The following is a 25697-nucleotide window of genomic DNA, read 5'->3' as shown; positions in this document are numbered from 1 at the left end:
CAAGAAAGCCTTAAGTAGAAGGCAGAAGAAATACTGCATTGATTTTAAAAAAATACTGGAAAAAGCAAATGAGGGTTTCTTAAAAAACCAAGAAAATTTGTGAAACATGAACAATTTGAAAAGGCAATAATAAATAAATTTGGAGCAGTAGCATAAAATATGCTGCTCATGAGATGAATATCTTAAATACTGACCCACAAACGGTTTTCAAATTTTGAAGCAAGCACTGAAATAATGTGATATCTCAGTTTGTCTTTATGTCATAAATTAACATTGCAAAAGGTTAATGCACATCAAACACCAGGATTTCATGAAGAAAAACTCTACATAGGAAAAAACTGTAAGATGACCTTCTTTCTTTTCAGGGAGGGCAGCAAAGGGAGGGCTGTGCATAGTTTTTAATTATGTTTTTTTTATTGTTTGCTTTTTAAAGCAGAGTACTGGTACACCTATTTCCAAATATTGGAATGAAATATCACTTTGCAACATAAATACTTGTTTTCATTATTATTATTTACACTATTATTATTTACCACAAACCAACATTAAGCTTATTTTACTCTTGCTAGAAATTAAAGTAGCAAAGATAAAAATTTAGCATGACAGATTAGAAAGAAATACAGGCACTATCTAATAAACTACAAAAATCTAGAAAAGTTCAAAATGTTTTCAGCTAGGCACAAAAATGCTGTTAATGATTAGCTGCATAACAAGAGATTTATCTCTGTCTTTTTTTCCTTTCTTTTGTGTCTCTGTGTGTGTGTGTTGCAAAGGCAACACAGACACACTGCAGGTCTGTCTGTGCCATTCTTAGGCCACTTTCAGGCCGATTGAGAAAAGCTGGAAAGTAAACACAGGTGTTTTAAAACTGGAGCGCTGTCATGGACAACCACAAACACCCTTAACTCTGATGTGGCAACGCCTCTTTCCCGCCCTCTCTTCTTTAAAAGCATTACCCAAAAAGAACATGTCAAATGTTTCACCTTTCACCACCTCAAAATAACTTGGAGCTTATAATATTGTTTGGTAAATCTCAAGCAGAGACCATTTTTTCATCCCTTTTCAGATATAGCCAACTCCAAATCAGTCACATAAAATAAAGAGCCGTTCTATTTCTAATTATTTTATTTTCAGTGTCCACCAATGTACCTGCAAGCATTATGTTTCAAGCTGAACATTTCCTTCCTCACATGTAATTCAGGTTCCTTGTTTTCATGATTGAAGTTCAACTAAAAAGAAAGTGAGGGGATTTTGCAATAACGAAATGAGATTCAATCCAGTGGATAACAGAATAAATAAAAAACTTAACAAAGAGTGCCATAAATCCCCCAAACCAAAAGAATAAACCTTGGGGGTTTTGATTATTGTGCAAGAATATATACAAAACAGAAAAAGTACTTGCTTGTAAAGTAGCTGTTCCAGAAAAGACCACATCCTGTTAACTGCCATGAAGTACTGACTAGCTAGAAAAAAAGTTTGGAATGCAAAAGCAGAACAAATCCCCAGAAATTATATAGCCCCTACTCACTTATGCAGTTGGGGAGTGTGGGGGGAAAAAGCAACATATTAATGAAAATGAAGCAGATGCTGACAGTTACAATTTAATTCTGAAAAACTGTTAAACAACAGAGAGATAGGTACACCTGGACTGAAACTAACAACTCCAGCGACATTCCTCGCCCCAAAATGCAGAGCTGGTTCATAATTTAAATATCAAAATCTGGCTCCAGCAAAAATCCTGGAATCTTACACTCAAAGCAGCACAACCCTCAGAGCTATACCAACAGCGAATGTATTGCAAACATATAACATTGCTGAAAAGTTAACATATGCCAAAATCAGGTCCTACTTATTGTAAAGGATGATTTTTCTTTCCAGCCTCAGCCTTCAGATTCCAGAATGATTTTCTTTTTGACATAGATGCTTACACACCCGGTTTCAAAAACCAGACACCAGACTTACTGTGTGTCCTGTGCTCCAACTTAAACAAACACAAACGACTTCTAAGACAGACAGCACTCACGCATACATTTATTTATGTTAGGACACAAGTGAGATTTTTCTTTTTTCCAGATTTTGTCCACTGTGGTAAAGAGATGGTGTTATTTATTAAAGGATCTGTCTGAACAGCTCGCCTCATCCCCTGTGAACTTCACTGGGCATTCAAAAGAGTTCAAAATCTTATTAAACGAGCCGCAAAAGGTGACTCGCAAAATTGAACTTCACACTAAAAATCAGTTATCATTATTTCCTTTAAGCCATTTCATTTAATTTTTGACAAAAATTAGGAACTATTTGGTGTAGCTTTTTATTAAATCTAAGCAATAATACATTTAAAGATTGGTCAAGAGAATGCAACCATAGCAAATATAAAGCACCAAACTTTGGCCAGCTGCCAGTATCACTCACAGTGCTGTGCATTACCTAAAAAAATACTTAGAAGAAATCACACACACAAACACACTTACTAAACTACACTATCTCACCTTGTTTGTTGCTATTTCTGGCCTCTGTATTAAGCACACACGACATGAAAATCATATACCATTGAGACTATTACACATAATAGACAAATTAAGCCAAACAATATTATGTATAAATTACCTTGTTCATTGGCTTGCTTTAGAAATACCTTCCTGCTAAAACAGGAGGGATTTATGCTTGGCAAAGCAACAGAGTTCAATTTGATCCATTAAAAAAAAAGTGCACTAGTACAATAATGGAGAAAACCACCGAACATTCTGATAGCAACAATACAGAGAGAGCTAAAAATGGAGAAAAAAGCTTGTTGAAATAATTCTTTTCAAGTGAAAAAAATTCACCCCATAAAAAGATGCACTAATAATGGTGTTGTTTACCTGCAGATATGTGAAGTCTCAGAAATATGTTTTAAGCTAAAGAACTGAGTTTGGGGGAACTTTATCAAACCACTAACTACCATTAAACAGCAATAACTGGTTTATCCCTCAGCAATATGTTGACCTCCTGGCCAAAAGCTAATTTCTCATCCCTCCAGTCTTTTGTATTCAAAGTTATTACTCAGGCACGAAACAAGCTGATTTTTAAAGCAAGAAAATTGTGTCCCCATTTTGAGACAGGACAGTGTTTTTGTCTATGTCTATTCACAAGAAGTTCTGTACACTTATCTTTGGGCAGTTTTTTGCTGCAGCTCAAGAGAGCTACTTTTTTTTTTTTTGTGAGTGTCTTAAAGAACCAGGAGGAGATATACTGTAAAACTACAAAAAATACTAATAAGCTGTAACTGTGACAAGTGAATTTTACTTAATGAAACAAACTGAGAAGCTGATTTTGTCTTTTAAGAAATGGGGGAAAGAAATCCTACAAGAAACTGATGAAAAACTGATTCCTGATCATCTGATTTTACTCAGAGGAATAATAGATACTTACAGAAGTATCTTCCTGCGTGAGGCTTACTGGATTAGGCCCCAATTTATAAAAAATGTTGTCTCTGGACTCAGCCTGCTATTCTATGTTTTAGGACAGAATGAAGCTTTCAGAATTTCAAGTCCTAAAGACAGGGGTCAGAAAGCAAACAATGTAGGAGTGTGAAATACATTTGTTGCCGCTACATCAACTCTGGTAATTTTTCTTTAATTATCAAAGAAAAGAAATATGATGTCTAATGTCACTTTCTTCAAGCCTAAACACATCTCAGCAAGGCAGTGAGTCTTTTTCTCCTAAAAAATATCTGAAAAAAACAAAAATATGAAAAGCAGACATTCCTTTGTGAGGACAAAATTAATGAAACATTTTATTTGGGATGTAGATGTGATACAACTGGAGTTTGAAGGTGAACTCAGCTCCAATATTTTAAATTTGACAACACTTGTCAAAAGATGTTAAAATTGTTTTGTGGTCCAACAAGTCACTCAGCAAGAATAATTTTTAAGCAGCTTTTCTTTTTGTTTCAGTTAAAATTAATATCCATGCTGTGTAATCCTTGGAGTCAATCTGTAATTAAGGGGATTTGAAGAGAGACCATGCACTGCATTAATGATAAAATTTAATATCTGTTTTAATACTCTAACATAAGAAAAAACCCTAAGCAACATACAAAAAAGCAATCATCTCCCTGTTTTGTGAGAATGCAGCATACATACACCATTACTATGTCGAGCAGTAATGCTGTATTTGATGTCAGCTTTTTGTTTATAGACCAAATGTTTCAGGATTTAGCATCTACAGAGCTTAAAACGTCATCTGCTTGAAAGCTGGCACCCAGATTTAACAGGCTAGATAAACAGATTTTATTTTATCTAGTTTAGAAAATGAGTGTTTTTGTTGTTACTGTTACATAGCAATTCCAAAGGGAAGGAGCTACCAACAGCATTTCCCATGTTTCAGTCACTTTCTTCCCAGTCACTCAGCTACTCTGTCCTACAACTGCTGCTCAGTTGTAAGAAATAGGAACAGATAACCAACTAAACCCAGTCAATTTTATGTTATACTCTTGAATGGTTAAAATCCTCTATTAAAAAAAAAGAAGCCTTGTATACTAAGTTTCTCCTCCAGACTATAGGCAAGGAAAAGGTTTGAAATCTGCAGGTCTTCGAAATCCATCTAACTGAAAAGTAATGTATTCAAATAATTTACTCAGAGTGAGCACCACTGAAAAGTGGAGCAGAGTTCCATTTTAAAACTAGAAACCCGTGTTAAATAGTTTCATCTTTTTAGAAGATGGGGTGAAGGATTATAGATCCAAAGAACTCATTGAGAAACACAGTTAAGGTAGAGATGATCTTAATGAGCTTTTGTGGGGAAAGGTTTTGAAGGGCTATGTTTATCTATTATTCTAAGAAAGGATAATAGATTCTTTTAATGTTTACATCAAGGATTTTTTTCCTGTTAAAATGTCTCCTGGCCTGAGCTCTTGTGAAAGAACTAGCAAAGCATCAGGCTACTCTTACCACATCTTGTTGTATCACGTAAGACAGCTAGTTCACGAAAACAAATTTTAACAGGATTTCCTCTGATCTCTGTCTTTTTCTTACTAGTCTATATGTGTGTGTAACAGCCTAAGGCTTCAGATATTTGGGACACAGCCCCATTAAGTACACGTGGAATTCACAAGCTACAAGGTCAAAGCAAAAAAAAAAAGGGTTAACTTTTACTCAAAATTTAAGTACTATAACAATAACTATTACTGTCAGAACTACACTCCAGCAGCCATTGATACATGTGTGTGTGCACAGAATGTGGTCTATATATAGATATATATAAGATCAGCTTCAGTATTTGAAAACCTGGTCCAAATGCTACTTCTAATATAAAAAATGGTCACTGAAATGGTACAGATTTTTAAAAAACAAAACTTCTCAATTTTCAAAATGCATGGTCAGAGTATTTGTAAACAATGAACTTTATGTGCTAGTCATGCCATGACCACCAGCTCAAAAAGCTCGCCAGCATAGGAGTTATTTCTTTAATAAACAAATTAGCATTGAAATAATCATCTTGCCTGTGATCCACAAGGAAATGGGGAATTTGTGAAACTGTATGGAATCTAAATAAGTCTAGTAAAACTGTGGAAGATGACATCTGTTCTTCAGTGGAGAATCAATTCTGGAGATGAAAAATCAATCAACACAATTCAGAAAATGAAACCCCTTAAGATTTCTTTACATATTGAATCTAACTAAAAATGACAGTTTGGGCTTTGTGTTTAATTTTAAATTGTAAATTTGGTTGCTCAGCAGCTTATTACAATCACCAATACACATTAATACCATGTTCAAGAAATGAGATATACACTTAATCACAATTACCCAATTGCATTGGTTACTTCAGCTTCCTACCCAAAATTTAAAGACAGTTCTTTTGTCATTTACCCCTCCATTCCTTTTTCTTTGTAAGATACATTTACCTTACCATTAAGAGAGGCTGAATTTTGGAAGCAACAACACAAATGACTGAATTTTTGAGGCACAAAAAATTAAAGTTTTAATTGCAAACACATTTTGAAGGGGAAATTAGACCTTCTTTGGGCTTTTTCAACAAACAATTCCTTTTTTTCTGCAATGGTAATGAACAATTTTGATTCAGCTCCATGACAGAACTAGTCATGCAGTGTTTCTAAATATTAAGATAAACCTAACACATGCTGAGTTGAAATCCTAATACATTGATATACTTCTGCTGATATGAACCTTACTTTACACATTGCAAGACTTCAAATAATAAAAATCATATCAAATTGTATGTACAGTTCTATCTGTGCTTGTGTTAATCCTGAACAGGTAGTACAGCAGGGTGTCTGAACTGTGTTTGTTAAGGTTAGGGTCTGGAAACTCAGAATTAGCAAATTATCAAATTTAGTACTTGACTCCTATCATACAGCTCACTCCATTAAAGCTGACTCCTACAGAAAAGCCCAACTCCAGATACCACTACAAAACTTCATGAGGAAAGCTGTGGAGATCTATTGGAAAATGTATGAGAAAGATTTTACTTCATTAAGCCCATGTTCATAGAAGGAAAAAAAAAAGAGTTCAAAATGAATCCTCATCCATTCTTTACTTCTGGTCCTCGAGCATTTTCTTGATGACCTGCATATTGCTTGGGTACAACTGCACACTACTGCACAGGAGGAGTACATCTGTTCCTCTTGGCAACCTGAATGTGTGAACAGCAAAGTCCACTTTTCATCATGCCTCTGTGATTTCCACACACATGGAAATCAAATCAGAACTTTCCTCTTAGGTATGGGCAAAAGGGATTGTCAAAAGCCTCTCAGTGATCTAGAAGCACAAGTGCGCGAACATCAAAAATGTGCCTTTGCACCAGACCAAATAAATAGATGGGAATTAAGCAGGATAGGCAAAATTATTCCTGACTCCTCTGGGTAAGTGATGGCTAAGCACCAAGCTGCACTTTTCAGACATACACACTTTTGAATTCATCTCACTCTACAACCTGAAGATGCTCACCTGGGAACAAGAAAGACATCCAGACTGCAGTAAAACTATAGATAACAGCAAACATGTTGGACCTTGAGGCTTCAAGGCCAGTCTGCAGCTTTAAAATCACACAAAGACCTAATGTTTCAGTGTCTTCCTTCAGCATCTGTCCCCCTTCTACTCTGAAGCACATTTCATGATTGCTTGTACACAAAATGCTAGGAAAGGGTCCTCCAATTCTGAACAGATATTTGGATGCACTTAAACATACAAAGGCCAAATATTCCTTTTTAGTAAATACCTAAAATTCTGAAATGTTTATATTGATCCTTTATCCTATCCTTGGTTTCCTGTACCCAAGATCTAAAGAAGATTCTATCAATTCTGAGAGGTGTTGCAGATAAGGAGGTCATGGATGGGTCAGAGCAAGACCTTTGGTATTTAATGACCCTGTAGCTTGTCTTTTGCACAAGAGCTTGAGTTACTACCTTTTATATGTTTTATTGAAGAACAAATAACTTGCATGTCATCATGCATCCAGGCTCAAGATTTTGTTTACAGTTGCTGTTCAAACAAAAGAAGATCATTTTCCTGTGCAGCATAAAAAATGAAGAGTGTATGGTATGACACTGAAAAAATACTGAAAATTAAGATTTACCACACTTCTTTCTACATTTAGGGATAAGAGAACTCATATGGAGACAGAAACAAATTTATGAAACAAAATAGAACACATAACCATGACACTCCTTCTCTTCATTCATGAAATTTGATATCTCCAGTATAATTTAATACACTTAATATAATTTAATAACTTAAATAATAAAAAAATACCAAACTTGGCTAAATGTTTTTGGTACTTTTTAATATTAATATGGTACAATGCTGATAGATATTTTGAAAACTGTGCCAGGGCAGATTAGGCATAATGTTAATAGAAAGTGACACTAAGGACACCTTTAAAAGTTGCAGAAAACAGTTACTTTTTTATATAAAAAGTAAGTTCAGATTCAGAATATCTGAATTTAGTTTGGAAATGTGCTTTATAGCAGCTGAAAGTGGAAAATGAAAGAAGGAATCCTAGTTTTCTTATAGTAAGTCTGATACATTAGATTTCATGATTGCTTTAGAATTAGATGAACATATGGCCTTAATTCCTGATCCATGTAATCTTGAAATGAAGGTCCATACTAGCAGGAAAGTAAAATAATTTTTTTTATAATCGTTTGAAGTGCAGCAATACAACATGTCCTCAGAACCTACAAAGGTTGATAGTGGTACTACTGCTGACATTCTATTGGGCAGAAGGAAGGGAAAAATGAACCCAGCAATGGGGTGACAAATGATGCCATTGGAGATGGTGACAAAGATTTTAACTACAGTTAGAATTTCTGATTTTTTCAGAACTCACCTTTCTCTACAATCAAACAATCATCACAGTATTTTAAAGGCTGGAAAAAGTATCTACGACCAAGTCCAGCAATTAACTCAGCCCTGCTAAATCCACCACTAAACCATGACTCTAAGTACCACATCTACACAGTTTTGAACACACATAAGGAGCTTTCCTAACATGATTGTGGTTTCTACAGCATGTTTTGCCTATGAATCAGACTCTTTGATTCTAATTTACAAGATACTGATGAATTCCAGTGTATTTTAGAACACACAATTTTTTAATCACAGGTTTAATGCATGGCTGTCACTTCTATGGAGATAAGGAGTAAAAGAGCAGGTAGAAGACAGCTTCATAATTGGCTACAGGACACCTGTATAGTCTGTTTAATCTTCTACAACTTAAGAACATCTCTTTATTTCAGAATACATATATCTGAGCTTTGACCTAGGCCTATAAACTGTTCCAGTTTTTAGGTCCTTTAATAGAGTTTAGACAAAACCCTAAAAATGCTGCAGAACACTGAAATGTAGCACCCTTCAAACTGTAAGACCAAGTGGCAGTGTAACTCAGTAAGGAAGAAAGTTCCAGAAATCAAATGTATCAATCATACAAAATGGGATCTGTTCTGCTATAAGGAAAAACATGTGCGTGGAAGTGCAAAGTATTTCTAAAATGCTAAGTTAATATGCACAATTAAAGAATAGTTAAATAAAAAATATGGATAAGGGGTTCTTGTTAACATGGTCATAGAAACCTATTACCACGAGAGATGATTCTTTGTGTACCAGAAGTGATGAAGTGAAAGCATCCTAAATGACTGTGAGAATGATAGTCCAGATTTAGAGCCACCTGAAACCAAAATATTGCACTCCAAGAAGCTGCTGCATTAATCAGAAATAATACTTCTGGTAATCAGAAACAGTACCACTGACTGACCTTATGGGAAGACAACTTCCACCTGTGAAATGGAAGCCAAAATATAGAAGACTCAGCCAAAAGGCTTGAATAACCACATCACCAATGAGAAAGGGGGCTGTATATGATATATACAAGCAGTTGATGTTTGAGATTGTCAGGAGTAATCTGTTACCAAGAAAGATTTGAAGGCTGTCAAATTAAAAGCAAAAGACCTGCATGGAATTGTTAGTGGAACAGATCAAAGCAGGCATCAAACACCAAGTTTGAATGAGTAATGAATTTCTTAATGCTTAGAACTGAATCAAAGTTCAGTAAACATACCTGCTTTGGTTAAGAGATGTTCAGTATCTATTAAAAGGAGAGAAGGAAGACTTACAGTCCTCAGGCAAGGTGAACAAACCCTTACAGCCAAGATGTTGCTTGCTCATTCTACCAAGATACATTCAGCGTCATTCTTGGGCAGCTGTTTACAGCAATATGAAGCATGACAAAGAGATACAGTGCACTAGACAAGCATTATTAATTATACAGATTCAACCCTTCTCAGGATGGACAACTATTGTTCACTCTCACCCATGTATTACTTTGCTTTGAAATGATTCTGAAAGACTTGAGATCACAGTAGGTAAGAAACACCAGTGTTTGGCCTTTCACTTGAAGAGAGTCCAAGAAATCCTGAGTAGCTGCTGTGCAGAGAACACTGTACACACACATGTACACACTGTACATGCCAGATGGTGCGGTCAGTGAAAGGACAGCCTTAAAGGTACAGCAAGGTGGCATGGCCACGGCAGTCAAGGAAGCAAAGACAAGAACTTGGCTATGTCTATTTGCTTCCTTCTATTTGAAAACAACCCAAGGTTTGAATGCATTCAAAATTCTGGCCTGCATCAATGATTTAGTGAATGAAGAGCTGTACAAATGTCCCTGCCATCTATCCACACAACCACTTAATGTCATCAGAAGCTGATCACTGAAAATCATACAACTACTAATGTTACCAAGTGTAATTTCTTTTCAACTCCCAGGTAGATATTCCATACAAGCCAGATTTATCGAACTCTGGAGGCCTGTGTTTCTGGGCAACTTCCCTCCCAGTGTTTTCCATCAGGAAAAAATATGGTATTATTTGCTTACGGCACATTTAAACAATTATTCTAACTTTCAGCTCCCTACACAGGATATTTTTGGTCAATGAATACAAATGTCTATCAGAGCTAAAACATTAGCTACCAGATGGGAGGAGACTAAGAATGCTACTGCATTGGTGAACAACTTTCTGTCAAAATCTACATAACTAAATAAAGCCTTTCAGCTAGGCTTGATGGCTGAAAACACCAATTAATAAAGCTGGTCACTGATTATGATACTAGTAGATCAGATTTCTGATCATGGTACATACATACAATAAATTAGTAACTTCCTGCTTATAAGGGATACACATAAGCAAACTGTTACACTCCTAAACATATGACAGCAGATGAAGGAGAAACCCTTCGAGGAATCCCTTAAGGATCTGCAGCCCTGCATGATGAAATTTGACTCAAAAGAACAACTGAATCAAGAAAACTTCAAATGACTGCTTTAAAGACCAGTCAACAAGTGCTCACATTTTTTCCACTGAGCTTGAGGGGGAACAGTGCCACTGTAGGATTATATGAGTTATTTGCTCCCTCTCCAGAAATACAGTTAACTTGGCGGTCTAATTGTCAGAGTCTGTAGCAACAGATTTTGGAGACACTGTCACTAAAGAGAAATGAATGCAGAAAAATATTATCTAAGTGGAACATGAACAGAATTACTTCTGCAGGAGTTTCTGTGGCCTCATTTTAGTGTTCATTTATGACACAATGCAGCAGCTCCCACTGATATCCTCTAAGGTGTATGGTGCTATTTAATAACACCAAGCCATAAAGTCACCAATCATTCTTCTAGCATGGATAAGAGCTGAACAGACTTGTGTCTAACCTCAGTGACATACTTTAAGACCTTGTGATTAAGTGTTTCTGGGTGCAGCAAAAGCAAAGGCAAATTGTTCGGTGCAATTAAGATTTCAACTGTGTCTACCCTGTCTGATAAAGTGTCTAGGAAGCAGCAACGGAAGAAAAATGTTTGTGCATTCTTATTCACATCCAGGTTGTCAGCAGCATGCTCCAAGTTCTACTAGTCTTTTACTTTCACCTCCACTATGCAATTAAAAGCAATTTAAGCATTAAAAATTCATGAAACCTCCATTCTGAAAAATAATAGTGATCTCACGTACTTTATAATAAGTTTTACTGACAGGGTAACAAATTTTTCTCTCACATTGCCCTGGAATTTAAATGAGGGCACATCCTGTGTTAGGGTACGTACTGAAGGGAGAAAGGAATTAATTATGGCTTTTTACAACCTGAGCAACTCTTCCAAAAGCTGAGTAAGAGGAATCCTTCATAAGAGAAGAAACCAAACTACTGAAACAGCTCTTGCACAAACTTAGAAACTGCTGCTTACTTTGAAAAATCCTGCAGTATTTTATCCCCATGTAAATTATTAGAAGAATAGCATGAAGAATCTTTCAGGATTAGCTATAACAACATATCATTTCCTGGAAATAACCTCCAAGAAGCCTGTTAATTATTCTCAGTTGGTCCTGAAATGTTCCTTTAGTTTCAGAAAAAATGATACAGACCATAAGTAAGTGCAAGGTCACAGTGTATCTCTTCTCACTGAGGGACAGATCTGCAATCTACTTCACCCCTTCCATTTCCAATATGAAGCTTTCATTCTATGTTCAAACACACCTATAAAATAATTTGAAAATGTGACAGCAGTCCTTTATTCTAGATAACAGCACATGACATCCAGGATGAAAAGCATAACTGCTTTTGGGTTAACTCCACAGTGAGCTCTTGAGCTGAGATTTCACAGGTTGGTTGCTATTTCATTAGATACAGAGGGAGAAATGAACATTGGCCAGATGAATTCATTAAAAATGTGAGAGAAAACGATGGGTTGTCCAACATACGAATATTGCTGAGCTGCTTCACTGGGGAAAAAAAAAAAACAAACCAAAAAAAAAAACAAAAAAGAACCGCTCTAAACAAAAAGTGATCTGTACCAAACCATAACACCATACTGACCATACTGACAACTGGATCAAGAGCAAGTTTTAAACTCTTTGCAATGTCTTGTTACTTTGTAGCTAAGAGCTGAAGAAAGGTGTAACACTCATTTCACCAGGGGACAACACAGCCATTCATCTGTTAGCTACACCATACAGGCAAACCAGCAGCTGTTTTCCATCAGTCACACAACACTGCAGTAGCTACGGTGCAACAGTCGCAATTGCTAAAGGTGGTGGAGTGGTGCTCTGGATGTGGTTGAGCCTTGACACATTCCAAACTCACATTCCAGCTGTCCAATGCCTTAATGTGATCTCTGCTGTTCCATGTAAAATTATTACGAAAGGATGACATTAGTACCTATTAAAATGTAAAAATTAGATGCTGGGCTGGAATTTGAATAGAAGAGATTGAAATCTCTTGGTTTCCCATCATTGATTCAGACAAGTTTCCCTGGATTACATTTCAAAAGCATATGCCCCTGTTGAAATCAGAGGCATTATAGCTATAAACCACCTCTAAACTTACTAAAGTTATGAAACTTCAGCTCTGAAGCACCAAAAGTAAAACCAGTTAGAATGACTTAGTTTTTGCAAATAAAGGCCACATCATCTGAAAGAAGAACTTTTTTCCCATAGTTAATATTGTATGCCTCAATAACAGAAATAGCATGTGTTTTTCCACAGTAGTAAACATTTTTTACTTCATGTTAAAGCTTTTGAAAATTTCTTCAAGCCCTTATAACATGAGAATCTCATGTGATGATGCCCTTCATGGATGACAGGTTGACAGTCAGTTGAACTTGTTTCTGTGGTTGACGTTGCCACGTAGGTATGGAAAAATGGTTTCTACTCTAAGAATCTGGGAAATTTTGGGAATCAAAAAGAACTTAAGACAATTTATGAAAGGCATCAAGGAATACTTAAATTAAGTATTCTAGAGTAGCTTCTTCACAGGCATCATCACTGGAAAAACTACTACTGCTATGCATTGTGGATTTCCTGCCCTTGACCTGATTCTTACATGTCAGCAGAAAGCAGATGACACTGGGTACAGTTGCTTTATGACACTACCGTAGACAAACTTCTGATGGCTCCTTCAGGTCACTTTCTTGGCTCTAACTCTAAATTTATTATATTCTTAATAAAACTATGAAAGCATGTAGGATAAATTCTACAAAAAATCACAACTAAACAGAAAGGCAGACATTACAAAAAAAAAGCCAATCATAACAAAAGATGTAATATCTCAACAACTCTGAAGGAGATTAATAACCCTTACAAGTTCTAATGACATCATAATTGGATGGAGAAACCTCATTTAGTCAGTAAAGGGCACCTGATTTGTATATCACTACGAAATAGTCCTCATATTTTCAAAAGTTTGCCTTGAAAGTAAAATTAGTATGTCTTTCTGATCTTTAAAGCACATTAATATTATTTGAGAAGAATATACAATCTAATTAGAAATTACAAAATAGAGAAGGCCTGTGGGGAAAAAACGTGTGTCCTCTCTCTTTCAGTCAAATCCAGTTAAACATTTTCCATGAAATTTCACATTAAGTTATTGGTTTCACAAGAATTATTTCTTATTCTTCTTCAACTCAGTAAAGAGAACATGTACACTGGCAAAATTTTTATTTTATTTAGAAAAAATGTATTAGTGAAAGCTATGAATTCAAAAATTACACACTACAAAGCTAACAAGAGTAAAATGAATGAATATTTGAAAAATAATGAAAAACTAGCAATTCTTCGACTTTTCTATGTTTAATTGAATCAGTTGTTTCTGTGTATTATGGGAATACACTTACCAGAATCAGTAGAGACCAAATGTTAATTACAGAAAAATAGGAAAAATGAATAATCTTACATATAGACCCTGCCACATTAGAACTGCAAAGCACTCTCAGATCTTATTTTATGAAAATTTACTAGGAGCGCAAATGTATAGACCCTTAGGAAGCAATTATCCCTAAAAGATTTAGCTATAATTCAATATGAAACATAATAAGAGATTTTAAAAAATGGTTTCACAAAGAAGAGGATTATTTTACTTTAACTGTGGAAATAGGGGCCCATATGCTTCTCTGCATGACCTCTGTGCAGCAATGGGCATTGCCTGGAGAGAAGATTTGAAACTGGCCTTTTCAAATTAGTGCAATCTCCTATGACCAGTTAGAATATTATAAAAATTAGGGGTGCCAGTTTGGCATTGTGGGGCTGAATAGCCACAATACTAGGGAATACTAAAAGGAATTTTCTATGCAATAAATACATTAAATATGGAAATTTTAAATCACATATTACTAATATGTACACAGAGATTAGTTAAGAAGAGCCAAGATGTGCAGATGTTATTTGGCACAGTAAGATGAAATAGCATGTTAGAATGTGCACTGCACGCCTTCTGTATCATATGTTTTGTCACATTATCCTCAGGTGTGACATGGAATCTAAATGTGTAAAACTAAAAAGTCTGCAAAAGACTGCTTATATCATCCTTGTGATTTTCAGACCCTGAACACAGCCAAATTACTTGCACCACATCTCCCACAGTTATAATGTCTCCCTGCCTCTTTGCTTCACTCCTGACTAGGGATGGCTACTGCCCCAAAGAAGGGCGGCAGTAGCCCTGTGAGATGATAGATCAAAGAATAAATCTGAAAGCTTGCAGCTTATTTTACCTAATAGACCCTAACATCAGTGGAATGAATTAGGTTTCTTGTGGATTGATCTTACGCTTTTTTCCTTTCAAGCAACTCACTACTGTGAGATGATTTTAAAAAGTAAAAAAGAAGCAATGGCCACTGGGTTTTGCTCTTAAGTATATTTCAGGGTCCTAGAGATAACGATCTCATCTTCTATCACAAACTTTCATGCCATCCTTAATCTAGCTGATTCTGATTACCTTATTTTTATTCAGTTAAGTTTGCAAATATCCCTGCACCACAAGTGATGTTTACACTTGTGTTACTCCCTTAAGAAAACCTAAAGCAGATCAAATTCCTCATCCTCAGGATACATCTTTTGCCAAACTGAATCAACAGATTGCCTTGATGTTAAATAAGTGTAAGAGAATAGGGAAAATTACAGGTTTTTTTCAAAAAAAACTTCCTTGATACAAACTGACCTGGACAGACTCAGAAGAAATACCTGGATTCCTTCTGCTGGACAGGTTAATAATACATAACACAGTTCCCCAGTTTGCATGTGGAGATGGTTAAAATAAATGCAATTCCTTGGATTATGGTGACAATAAAAGCTAGGTTGATACTTACCCTGTACCACAGAGACTAATGACGTGCCCTATTCCTCTGAAAATGCTCAAATGTCCAGAGGATGCTCTGCACTGGAGAGGAGACAGGACAGGACGCTTGGGTGCGTACCTGCACTTTGTATGCAGCCTTGCAAGAGCTACTGAGAGCATACAAAAGGCAGGAGGTGACAGCCAAGAACATGAGGATTTCACAGGGGAGGTGTGTGACCTGTCACAGGGCTATGGCTGGCAATTTCTTTCTCTGGGAGCTGTGTTGCTGACAGCAGCAGGAGCACCCCAGCCATCTGCAGCCAGCCCCAGAGCACTGACCAAACCCACTCCAAAGCGAACCACTGACGTGACATTCAGCCTCACCAGACACCAGCTTTCCAGGCTGTGGTTACACTGAAAGTGGGTGACAAGCTTTTCATTTATATGAGGTCAGGATGCATGCTCATGTGCTGTATATCAAAGCTAACTTCTGTTGGCAATATTTCATTGGGGCATTTTAAAGTTTTCAAGGTCAAGAATACAACTTGGCCTTTAAAAAAATATTCCAAAGAAGCTGTCCTCACTGTAGGCAACAGTAATATGAACTGAGTAAAACTCTACAGAGCTACAATATTAAAGAAGTTCAACTTTAAAAAAATTGAGAAGTGGTCTTTTTTATCTCCCCAGACTCTCATCTCTAAGAGATTATGATCAATTAACCTTTAACTTTGAAAAATAAAAAAAATTCCTGTGACAGTCAGAAATGAAATTCTTTAAAGATTAGGTGCTGGGAGAGCAATATCAGGCTTAGAATGAAATCTTAGTAACGCTCTGAACTATCAAATCACTTCTTGCTCTGAAAATACAACTAAGTAAGTGTTATGTCAGACAATATTAAATGCAAAAAGCATAGCTTAAATAAAACTTTTCTAGCAGAAAGGCTCTCTGCAGAATATTTTAAATGATAGAAAAAACAAGTCAGCATGCAATTAATGAAAAACAATACTATGTTCAATAAGTAGCATGCATGGCAAGCACTAACTTTCAGTAACACCACATTTAAAACAATGCTGCTATTGCAGTCAGAAATAGCCCCGAACATTTATGATCTCCATGTCTAGTCATCTGCTTTCAGTATTGCACACCTGATTTTGTAATATTCACCGCAGATTTTGATGGCAATTACAAACCCATGGAATAGACAGCATTTGTGTGGCACACAGCTCTCACCATTTATTATAATTATAATTATTTTCTTACTGAGAAATGTCAAACTACACAATGATTTACTTTTATTCTTATACTTTGCTTTGGTCAAATTGTTGTACGTATAATGATGTTTCCCAAATTAAAAAAAAAAAAGTAGAAAAAAGGAGGCAGAGGAAAATCTATCTATAAATGAGATATCTTTGGATCTTACTGTCTAAATCAAACAGTTTTGAAATGACAACACAGTATAAACAGAGTAACTTCTGTATTTGTATTGTATCTCCACTACTGATAAAAGAGATTTTAAAGAATAAAGTGGCTGAAGAGGTGTGCACAATGCTTGCACATCTTACCTGGCATAGTCTCTTATCCTGGCTAGCTGTGAGATTGCAGGGTATGTAGCTATCAGTTCCACTGACATTACAATTTCCCTTTCTCAAAGCAGCAATAACCTGTCACTTTACACTGTCCTTTCTCTGACCCTCTCCCACCTCTCTGCTCATTTTTATTCTTATTGACAAGACTTATTATTCCTCCTCCCAATTCCAAGTAGCTACCCTTTTGCAAATAGTAGTATCAACTATGTGGTCACTAGTAGTATCGGTCAACAATGTTATTAATATAGCACACACTGCTGGGAGCAGATCAAACAGCCATGCGTTAAAATATTAGTTTTGCAAAGGTACCACGAGGCAAACAGTTGCAGTTTTCTTCACCTTATACAATGTAATATTGCAAGGACAGACCTCAAAAATTTAGTGTTAATTACCAGCCCAATAATGTGGAGGATATGTTATTTTTTTTCTTGTAGTTTTCATATGCAAAATAAAATAAAACCATAACAGAAGGGTGCTGTATCTGTGTTTAAAGAAGCAGTTGTTGGCAAACACCATAGCTCACTTCTGCCGAAATGTACACAACTGATATATGCAGCCCAGAAAGCTGGCACCAGGGGCTTACAACCTTAATTTGCCTGCAAGAAGAAATGGAGATTTACCTTCAGAGCACGTTCTTGATTGTTTTCAGCAGTCATATGTCTCGTGTTGTTTGCTGAAGTCTGGTTCTGCTCTTTCAGATGATGAAGCTCCTGCTCCAGCCGTTTGCACTGCAACGAGGAAAGAATCCCATTAAGTAGAGGAGTGTGGGCATATTTTTTTTCAACAAGCCAAACGACTTAACGTAAATAACCCCATCACAATTTCTGCAGTAGTGAAAGCATCAGACAAAAGCAAGTTACAATCCCAGACAGCACTAAAGCTAAGGTTTTAAAATGTGTATCATTTTCCAGTTTCTTCCTGGTCCAACAGTATGCCAAAAAAGCTATGTATCAGATAAGACATTTATCAAAATGTTTGGTTGAATTTCTGCTCCTAGTTATGACAATACATGGCTAGATTTTGGCTTTTATGTATTAAGTAAGTAATTATAAATGGAATAATGCATGCTTTTGAATGCAAAAAAATGAAAGACCCTCCTCTCAAATCAAGGATCCAGTCTTTTATTAGAAAATATAGATGATATTTTTAGACTTGTATTTTTCATACGAAAATGTTACTCTAATTCTCCAACACTCACAACATAATGAAGGAAGTTGCAAGATTTATTCTTTAAATATTTAACTTAATGACAAAAAAATGAAACAATTAGCACTTGCTACTCTGTGCCTATGCATGTAGACTTACTGCTGTCCACTGAGCATTTATTTTAATGATTAAAAATCTGCAAGTTGTAAACCAAATTATATTTTGCTCTTTTTCACATTAACTATCAACGGTCTTTCCCAGTTCCTTGGTTTGAAAGAGCAATTAGCTGTCTGCAGACAGTTCTTTGCCTCACATTAAAATCTGTTAAAAAAAAAAAAAGGGAAAAAAAACCCAGACAAAACAGACAAAGTACCAAGAAGACATCACATGGGAGCAACTGTTAGAATTAGGAAAAGCAGAGTACCAGAAGAAGCATTTTACACCCATGTATTGCAAGCAAGTAGTTTGGATATAATCACTAAAACCCAAATCTAATAGACTGTGGGAAAAAAAGACAATTAATTGATAAAAAATATTTTAATACGTATTTTAAAAAACACTAGCAAAAAAGGAATAAAGGAATAAGAATTGTTATATAACACCCATGTAAGCACTGCTGTCTCAAATGAAAGACCTGGAAACGTCAGTCCCTTGTGGTGTCTTAGTGACTATGGACAACACAGAATTGAGCTTCCCATCATGTATATGCACCCTATTCCTGAGCAATTCCGCGTATCGGATGACGAAGCCTGGCTCATGTAAGCTCTAAAAAAAGAAAAGCTGTGAAAGAGAAACTTTCAGAACTGAAAAAGATATAAATGAGGCCTAAGTAAAATCAGGAATGCTAAAGAATCTTGAGACAGAAATTTTAAAGACATGCCAATACATACAAATCTTAAACACAAAAGAAGGAGTAACAATATCCTGCTCATCAGGCATCCAGTATAGTATATAAAACAGAATGATCCAATCCTCTATTTGAATAAATTTTAAACATTTGCAGGAGCCCAAAAGTTGTATTAAAAAATTCCATTCACATATCTGTTATATTTCATTACTTCTGTTAGAAATCTGAGCTTATTTCTAATAGGATTACCTATTTTAAAGGCAGTGAATTTTCCTATACTACATTCCCTCAGTGTGTGTTTGCAAACTTCCTTAATGCACAGTTTCATTTTTATTGCAAAAAAGACATTTTCCCATAGATAGGGAAATACAGAAAAAATATTAAGATACATTTGATTGTTAAGTATTTTCACATACTTGAGATATTTATCTGCGTTTATCACACACACACACACACACACACACACACACATGTACACACACACAATAACAAATCACAGAATCCCAGATGTAACCCTTTTTCCATGTCCCGCATGAAAATTATGTGTTTGCAGACATGAAGATGCTAATAAAACTACTGAAGAACAAAATGCAGACTATGTTTGTTTGGAGTTTTTCCTCTGGCAACATTTTTTCCTTAGTTTACGTGATCTAAACACCATTAAAAAAATTCAACCTACCACTGCAGATAGTGTACATTACATCATGTATAATCACCAGGACACTGACTTTTATGATTTGCCAACACTCTTCTTCAAAACAGTGTTTTGGAGTCTACAATTTGACAACAAAACAAGTTTATGTAGAGTAAATATTATTAAAAAGACTAAAATCCCAATTTACCTTTAAAACCTGAATTTATAATCTTGCTATTCTCTCGAATCCAAAAGGTATGTGCAAATATGCTAAGAGCAAAACCTAGCTCCAGGACTGCATGAGAAAAGATCTTGGTACACAGAGCATATTATACCACTGAGAGCATGGGTGCAGTCTTAATTCCACTCCCCACTTCACTCCTGTGAAGACAAGACACTGAAATAAACAGCAGCAGTGGGACTCCAGGATCTTGCAGAACACAGAACAAGTGAAGTACAGTAAAGATGCAAGACAGATAACATAAAATGGACGAACCTCCCTATAAAGACAACCTTGATATGATTACATTGACGTCAAACTTGGGAATTTTGTAATTTCTCTTTCATTTCATTTCCACTGAGACTTGATATCTGAAAAAAAACCAAACAAACAGAAACCTGGGGCATTTTCAACTAGAATATTGCTTGAATTCAATTTGGGGCACCAGCAAAAGAAATGGTGATCTAATTTGACCTTTGCACCTAAGAGTTTTACTATGATGGAAGCAATGTATTAACACAAGATATTCTGATTTATTCACAGGTATACAGGAAGTAAAATCTTCAATTTCTCTCTTTGTGGAAGCATTATAATAATAGTCTTAAACAGCAACACTGTGTATGTTTTAATAAAGTTTTAAACTTTACAACTTTGATACCTGAGCTACTTCTAAAATATTAAAATAGCATTCTAAAGGCAAGCACTCTTTTTCATAAAAGCAGGAGCATATGAAATTTTAGTGTAACCTTGCTGTAAAGAAAAGTTTTAAAAATAGACTTTAAAACAATGCAGCCCTTCTATTCATTTGAGCCAACATTTTTTGAATTCTGTGTCACTATTTGTTAGCAAGGTCCAGTAAAAATAGATGTTCTTTAAAAGAATATGTGTTTTTATTGGTTCACTCCCGGGCTTTAAAATGCCAACAGCTGCAAGTAAGAAACTGAATTTCCTTCTAAAAACATACATAAAAATACTTTTTGAAGCACAGTGAACACATCATCCAACTTGGTACTGACAAAAAGGAAATGTTGGATGTATCCTTTTAAGAAAACTGAAAGCTAAAGGAAGTGTTTAATTTGAAATACTATGTCTAAATTCTGTTATCTCAAACTTGTGAAAACTTGCACACTTGGGAAAACTTCAAACATACAATATATTTTGTGCAACACAGGTTAACTAAATATTGGATCTGAGGATTAATTGTGCCCTTAAATGCAAATGCCCATGAATTCAACACATTAAGAAACACAAGCTGTTAAAGTTAAGAAAACTGCTTCTCTGCCTCAGATACTTAGAGAACATCAAGGAGTATGAGAGCAGTGCAGATAGATGTCCATGAGAAAATGTCTTGATCAGAACGCTGATGATTTTGCCAAGTAAAGCCTTGGAAATGGTAACAGAATTTTATAAAGGTATCACACAAACAACTTACTAAGAATTAACTTTACTGTGTGGTCTACTGTGTGCATTCACAGGTCTGTAGCCAGAGAGGCAATATAGGCAATTGAAGGTACAAAAAAATCACCCCCAAAATCAATCCCAAAAAAGGTTTCCTCTCTTCTTCCAAACCCACACATTTGTTCTCCTCTCTGAAGGTATTTCCCCCCAAAACTCTCCTACCTTATCTAGTCTGATTCAAGTGATAATGTACTTGACAGACAGGAAACCTCACTAAGCCTCACTCCAAGTGTTCCTTGAGCAACCATCCATGCCCAGCTGTACAGTTGTCAGTATAACATCATTCATTCCCAGCTGCAGGGACTCAATTTTCTCTTCAACTGTATTTCCAACACACAACTCTTCTAAATAGACTCAGTCTTTTGAAATAAATACCTTTGTACCCAGTACAGGATATATCAAAAGCAGCTAAGATACAAAATGAAAAGCAAAGCAGGTAACATAACAAAAGGACAAGAAGAGATTCAGCTAGGAAAGCAAGGATAGACAGCCAAGTAAACAAGTCCCTCCCATCTTAAAATGTAAACTGTTAGGATACTGTTGAGTCTTCTTTAATGAGCATCAGGTAACATGATTGAGCAGAATGAGGATGTGAGAGGCACTGGTTCCAACTGCAGTGGGTGCTCACCCCATTCAGTGACTCTCCAGACAGGAGTGTTGGAATAGCAAAGAGAAAATCCAGACAAACTGAAAGAGGAGCATTTGCTAAAAGGGACACTGATGCAGAGGTCAATAAATGGACCAGGATGATATCACGGTGAAGTCCGTAAGGCCCACCCAGAAAGTGACTGTTAAAAGACAGCCCCAGTTCCAGTTATACAAAAGGAGTAAAGATGGTTTACCTTGAATCAAGTATTTCAGAAGATAGAAAAATCAATGCAAATAACCACTTAATAGTGTTTGGCCTTTACTAGAAAATGAGGTTGCATTAACATATCAAACATAACTTTAGCACTTGTATAAACAAATCATCTTTAACATGCTGTCAGCTTTTCAGTATTTTCTTCTTCAACCTGTACCTGTAGCACGTTAACATAGTGTTACAGTGTCTGCCACATCTACACAGATTGATGAGGGGTTTTTTTTATCATTATTTGACGTGATTATTCATTGAGGTGTTCTCAAAGTTCAAGGTTTGGCATTATAGAAAAGTAAAGAAAAATCTGCAAGCCACCGGAGAAATAATGTTAGTAGGGTCAAAGATGGAATACAGCAAAGCATTAACATCGAGCAGAGCAACCTCCTGTCCCCAACCATTTGGTCCCTGTGTAGCTTCTATTAAGACAACACCTATCCCCAGAGGTTTCATGCAGAAGTCTGTTTAACTCTGAACTTCTTAGGTCAATCAGGCTGTTCCTGTGCTTTCAAAGAGATAAATATTTTGCTACACCAGGGTCCCTCACTCTCATCTCATTGAACTAGGATGGTAATGTCAGATGAATTTCTCATTTTGTATTTCAGCATGGATTTGATCCAGGAAAGGCCACTGTGACACCACCTGGCTCAGGAAGCAACAGCTAAAACTGAATATAACAGAAAACCATAACACTTCCTTACTACAAATGCAGTCCTGGTGGCTATTTAATCCTGTTACAGCTATATTTGCTTTTAATATTACTATATGGCATATAATATTTTTCATTGCCTTTCATTAAAAGGAATCCAAACTAACCTCTCCTGAACTTATGGCAATATGTTAGGGGGGGAAAAAGTCAACACATTATGCCATTTATATGCTAGGGGAAAAGGAAAGGAATTGATTTGTCTCTGTTATTAAAGGTATGGGGGTCAAAGTCTAATGAAACAAATGTATTAATATGAAGCAAAATTCTGCACTAAGTTCTTTCCTGAATTCTGAATAATATTTGATTGCCTATTCAATTAGTACATACTAAAGATAGTATTTCATTAGAATACATTTGTTAATCTAAAGTCCTTATCAAAGCTTGCAGTGCTTACAAACTTAAGAATCAGCACTGGCATAAACACACAGGAATACACTTGAGGAGCTTGCTGAAAAAAACCACAGTGCCTAGATGGAGGTATTGCAACGTGCTTGTTCCTCTACTGACCTGAGAGAGGTCAGGCTGGTTAGGCAGGTGGATCTTTGGTCTGATGTGATCACACCAGTCAGTCTTATGAGGCCTCCCTAGTTTAAAAGTACATAGCCACAGTCTCCCACAAATAGCTTAGTTCTGTCATTAAACTTAAGGCAACATATTTTTATTCAAGTCACACAAAAATCAAAAGTGAGTGCTAAGTCACTCACTCTGGGTCAGTCAGTGCATAATGACTTGATTGCATATCAGTCAGTGCCTTCACTTCAAACACTGAGTACTCTGCCACATTATGTGGACTTTCATGCACGAAGACCTTGCTGAACTGGAATTCTCAATTACTGAAGTAGCGTGAAATAAAAATAACCTAGTTCCTACTGAATCACTTGGGAAAATGGTTTATGTTCTCCAAATTCTGGGAGAACCAGAGTCTATCTGAATGACAGAACTAATTTTCCACATGCATTTGTTTTCCTTTATGCATTTTAAGTAAAATGTTCATGAGCAAAGTAAGTGACACACCATACATTGAAGGAAAATGCATCAATACCACTGAGAGATAAGTTTATGCGGTACTGAGATCCTACTACTACACAGCATAATACTTCCAGAAGTGATAAAGTGCATCTATGTCTTGAAATTAGTTAAAACACATTCATTGCAGTGAACAACTGAAGTACAAATAATTATTCCAGACACCAAACATGAAAAAGATGAAGAAACAAAACTACTTTTTCACCTGTTATATTTTTAAGTCTTCACCTGTGGAAATCTGAATACAATAAATAAGCATGTGAATCAAACAAAACCAATTCAATTGATTCTTCTCTTAGTCGTTATTTTGTTCACCCTTTCTTACTTTATTTATAATGATCTGTACTTCAGACTGGCTCCCAGCTCAAATATGCCAAATGGAACGCAAGTGCTCTCACTCTGACTGCCCTTCTTCCCCCTCCCCTCAATATTTTTTTTTTAACAGTCTGCCCCTTGTCCCAAATTCATCACAATTTCTGGAGAGGCAAACATCTTGCACCACTTGGATGCTATACACTCTTTCCTTTGCAGACAAAAATAATACCGAAGTCATCCAGTCAAAACACAAACCAACCTTTGGTGTCACTGTGAATTATGTACTTTGAACTGCAGATGTTTAGAAGCACTTATATAAATAGGATTTATCCTTTTTCTTCTAAAGCAATAATTTTAAAAGTAATAAAGAAATAAATGAGTTTCTACATAATAATCACTACAAATATTTCCATTAAATTATAATTTTGAATTAAGGTTTTCTAACCTCTGAGAAAAAATTACTTCACTTCAAAGTTTTGGCAAACCACCAAAAAAACATGTTTGAATGATTATTTATACAATGCCCAGCAGCTTAGAACTACTGGAATTTCAAGAAAGAAAAGTGTTTTAGTAGAGTTCAGGCCTCAGAAACATATGCATCTTTAAAAATTTATATTCTGTTAGTAACTTAGATGTAAAAGCCTTTTTTTTTTCCATGCAATGGTATCTTGCTTCAAAAAGCCACAAAAAGAAATGCATCAAAATACAAATAAAACATTTTTGTTTTGTCACTATGAGCCAGTTGTAACCTGTAGCATTACAGCAGATAACATGCTGTATGCATGACTAGGTTTCTTCCTACCATTCCCTGTCTATTTCTGAACACTCCAAATGCAGCAAAACAAGTTTTCATTTATTTTCATTTTAATAGTTAAAGGAACTGTAAGTGCACAGTAAGATATTCAGAAAATTTAGACCATAAATTTTAACTGTTTACACCCTTCACGTTAACCATCCTTACACGTGCAGTGATTCCACAGCACTGAGTAGCACTGATACCCACCCAACTGCATTCTCTACATATTCTTACTTCCTTGCAACGATGACATTTCAAAGATCAAAACAACCCTGATTGACTTTACAATGAGTTCAGCACACACAGGCTTTCCTAATCAATGAAACTCATTATAAAAATGTGCAAGAAATAGAGAAAGGAACAGGGGACGTTCTTGAGCTGTATGTGACTCACAGCCATTCAAGCAGGGTTCCTGTGTTGGTTGTGCACTGGATGACCTGTGCTAACAGGGCTGCTGACAGACTTCTGGTCTGCAGGAGGAAACAACAGCAGGAGCTGCTGAAGCCTCCCAACTGGG

At 36.0% G+C, this 25697-nt stretch overlaps 1 protein-coding gene across 1 annotated transcript in view; it reads right to left on the bottom strand.

Moving 5' to 3' along the window:
- Window positions 1-25697, bottom strand: part of MIPOL1 (mirror-image polydactyly 1) — a 151614-nt gene that overhangs the window by 72756 nt on the left and 53161 nt on the right. Inside the window, exon 10 of the mRNA XM_062494999.1 lies at window positions 17794-17901. Within this exon, the coding sequence (XP_062350983.1) occupies window positions 17794-17901 (108 nt within the window). The remainder of the gene's footprint in view (window positions 1-17793; window positions 17902-25697) is intronic.

This window comes from Cinclus cinclus, chromosome 6 (genome assembly GCF_963662255.1).
Source record: "Cinclus cinclus chromosome 6, bCinCin1.1, whole genome shotgun sequence".
Taxonomy (NCBI): Eukaryota; Metazoa; Chordata; class Aves; order Passeriformes; family Cinclidae; genus Cinclus; species Cinclus cinclus.
Note: the sequence above shows the minus strand (reverse complement) of the source record. Positions and strands in the feature narration are given on the sequence as shown.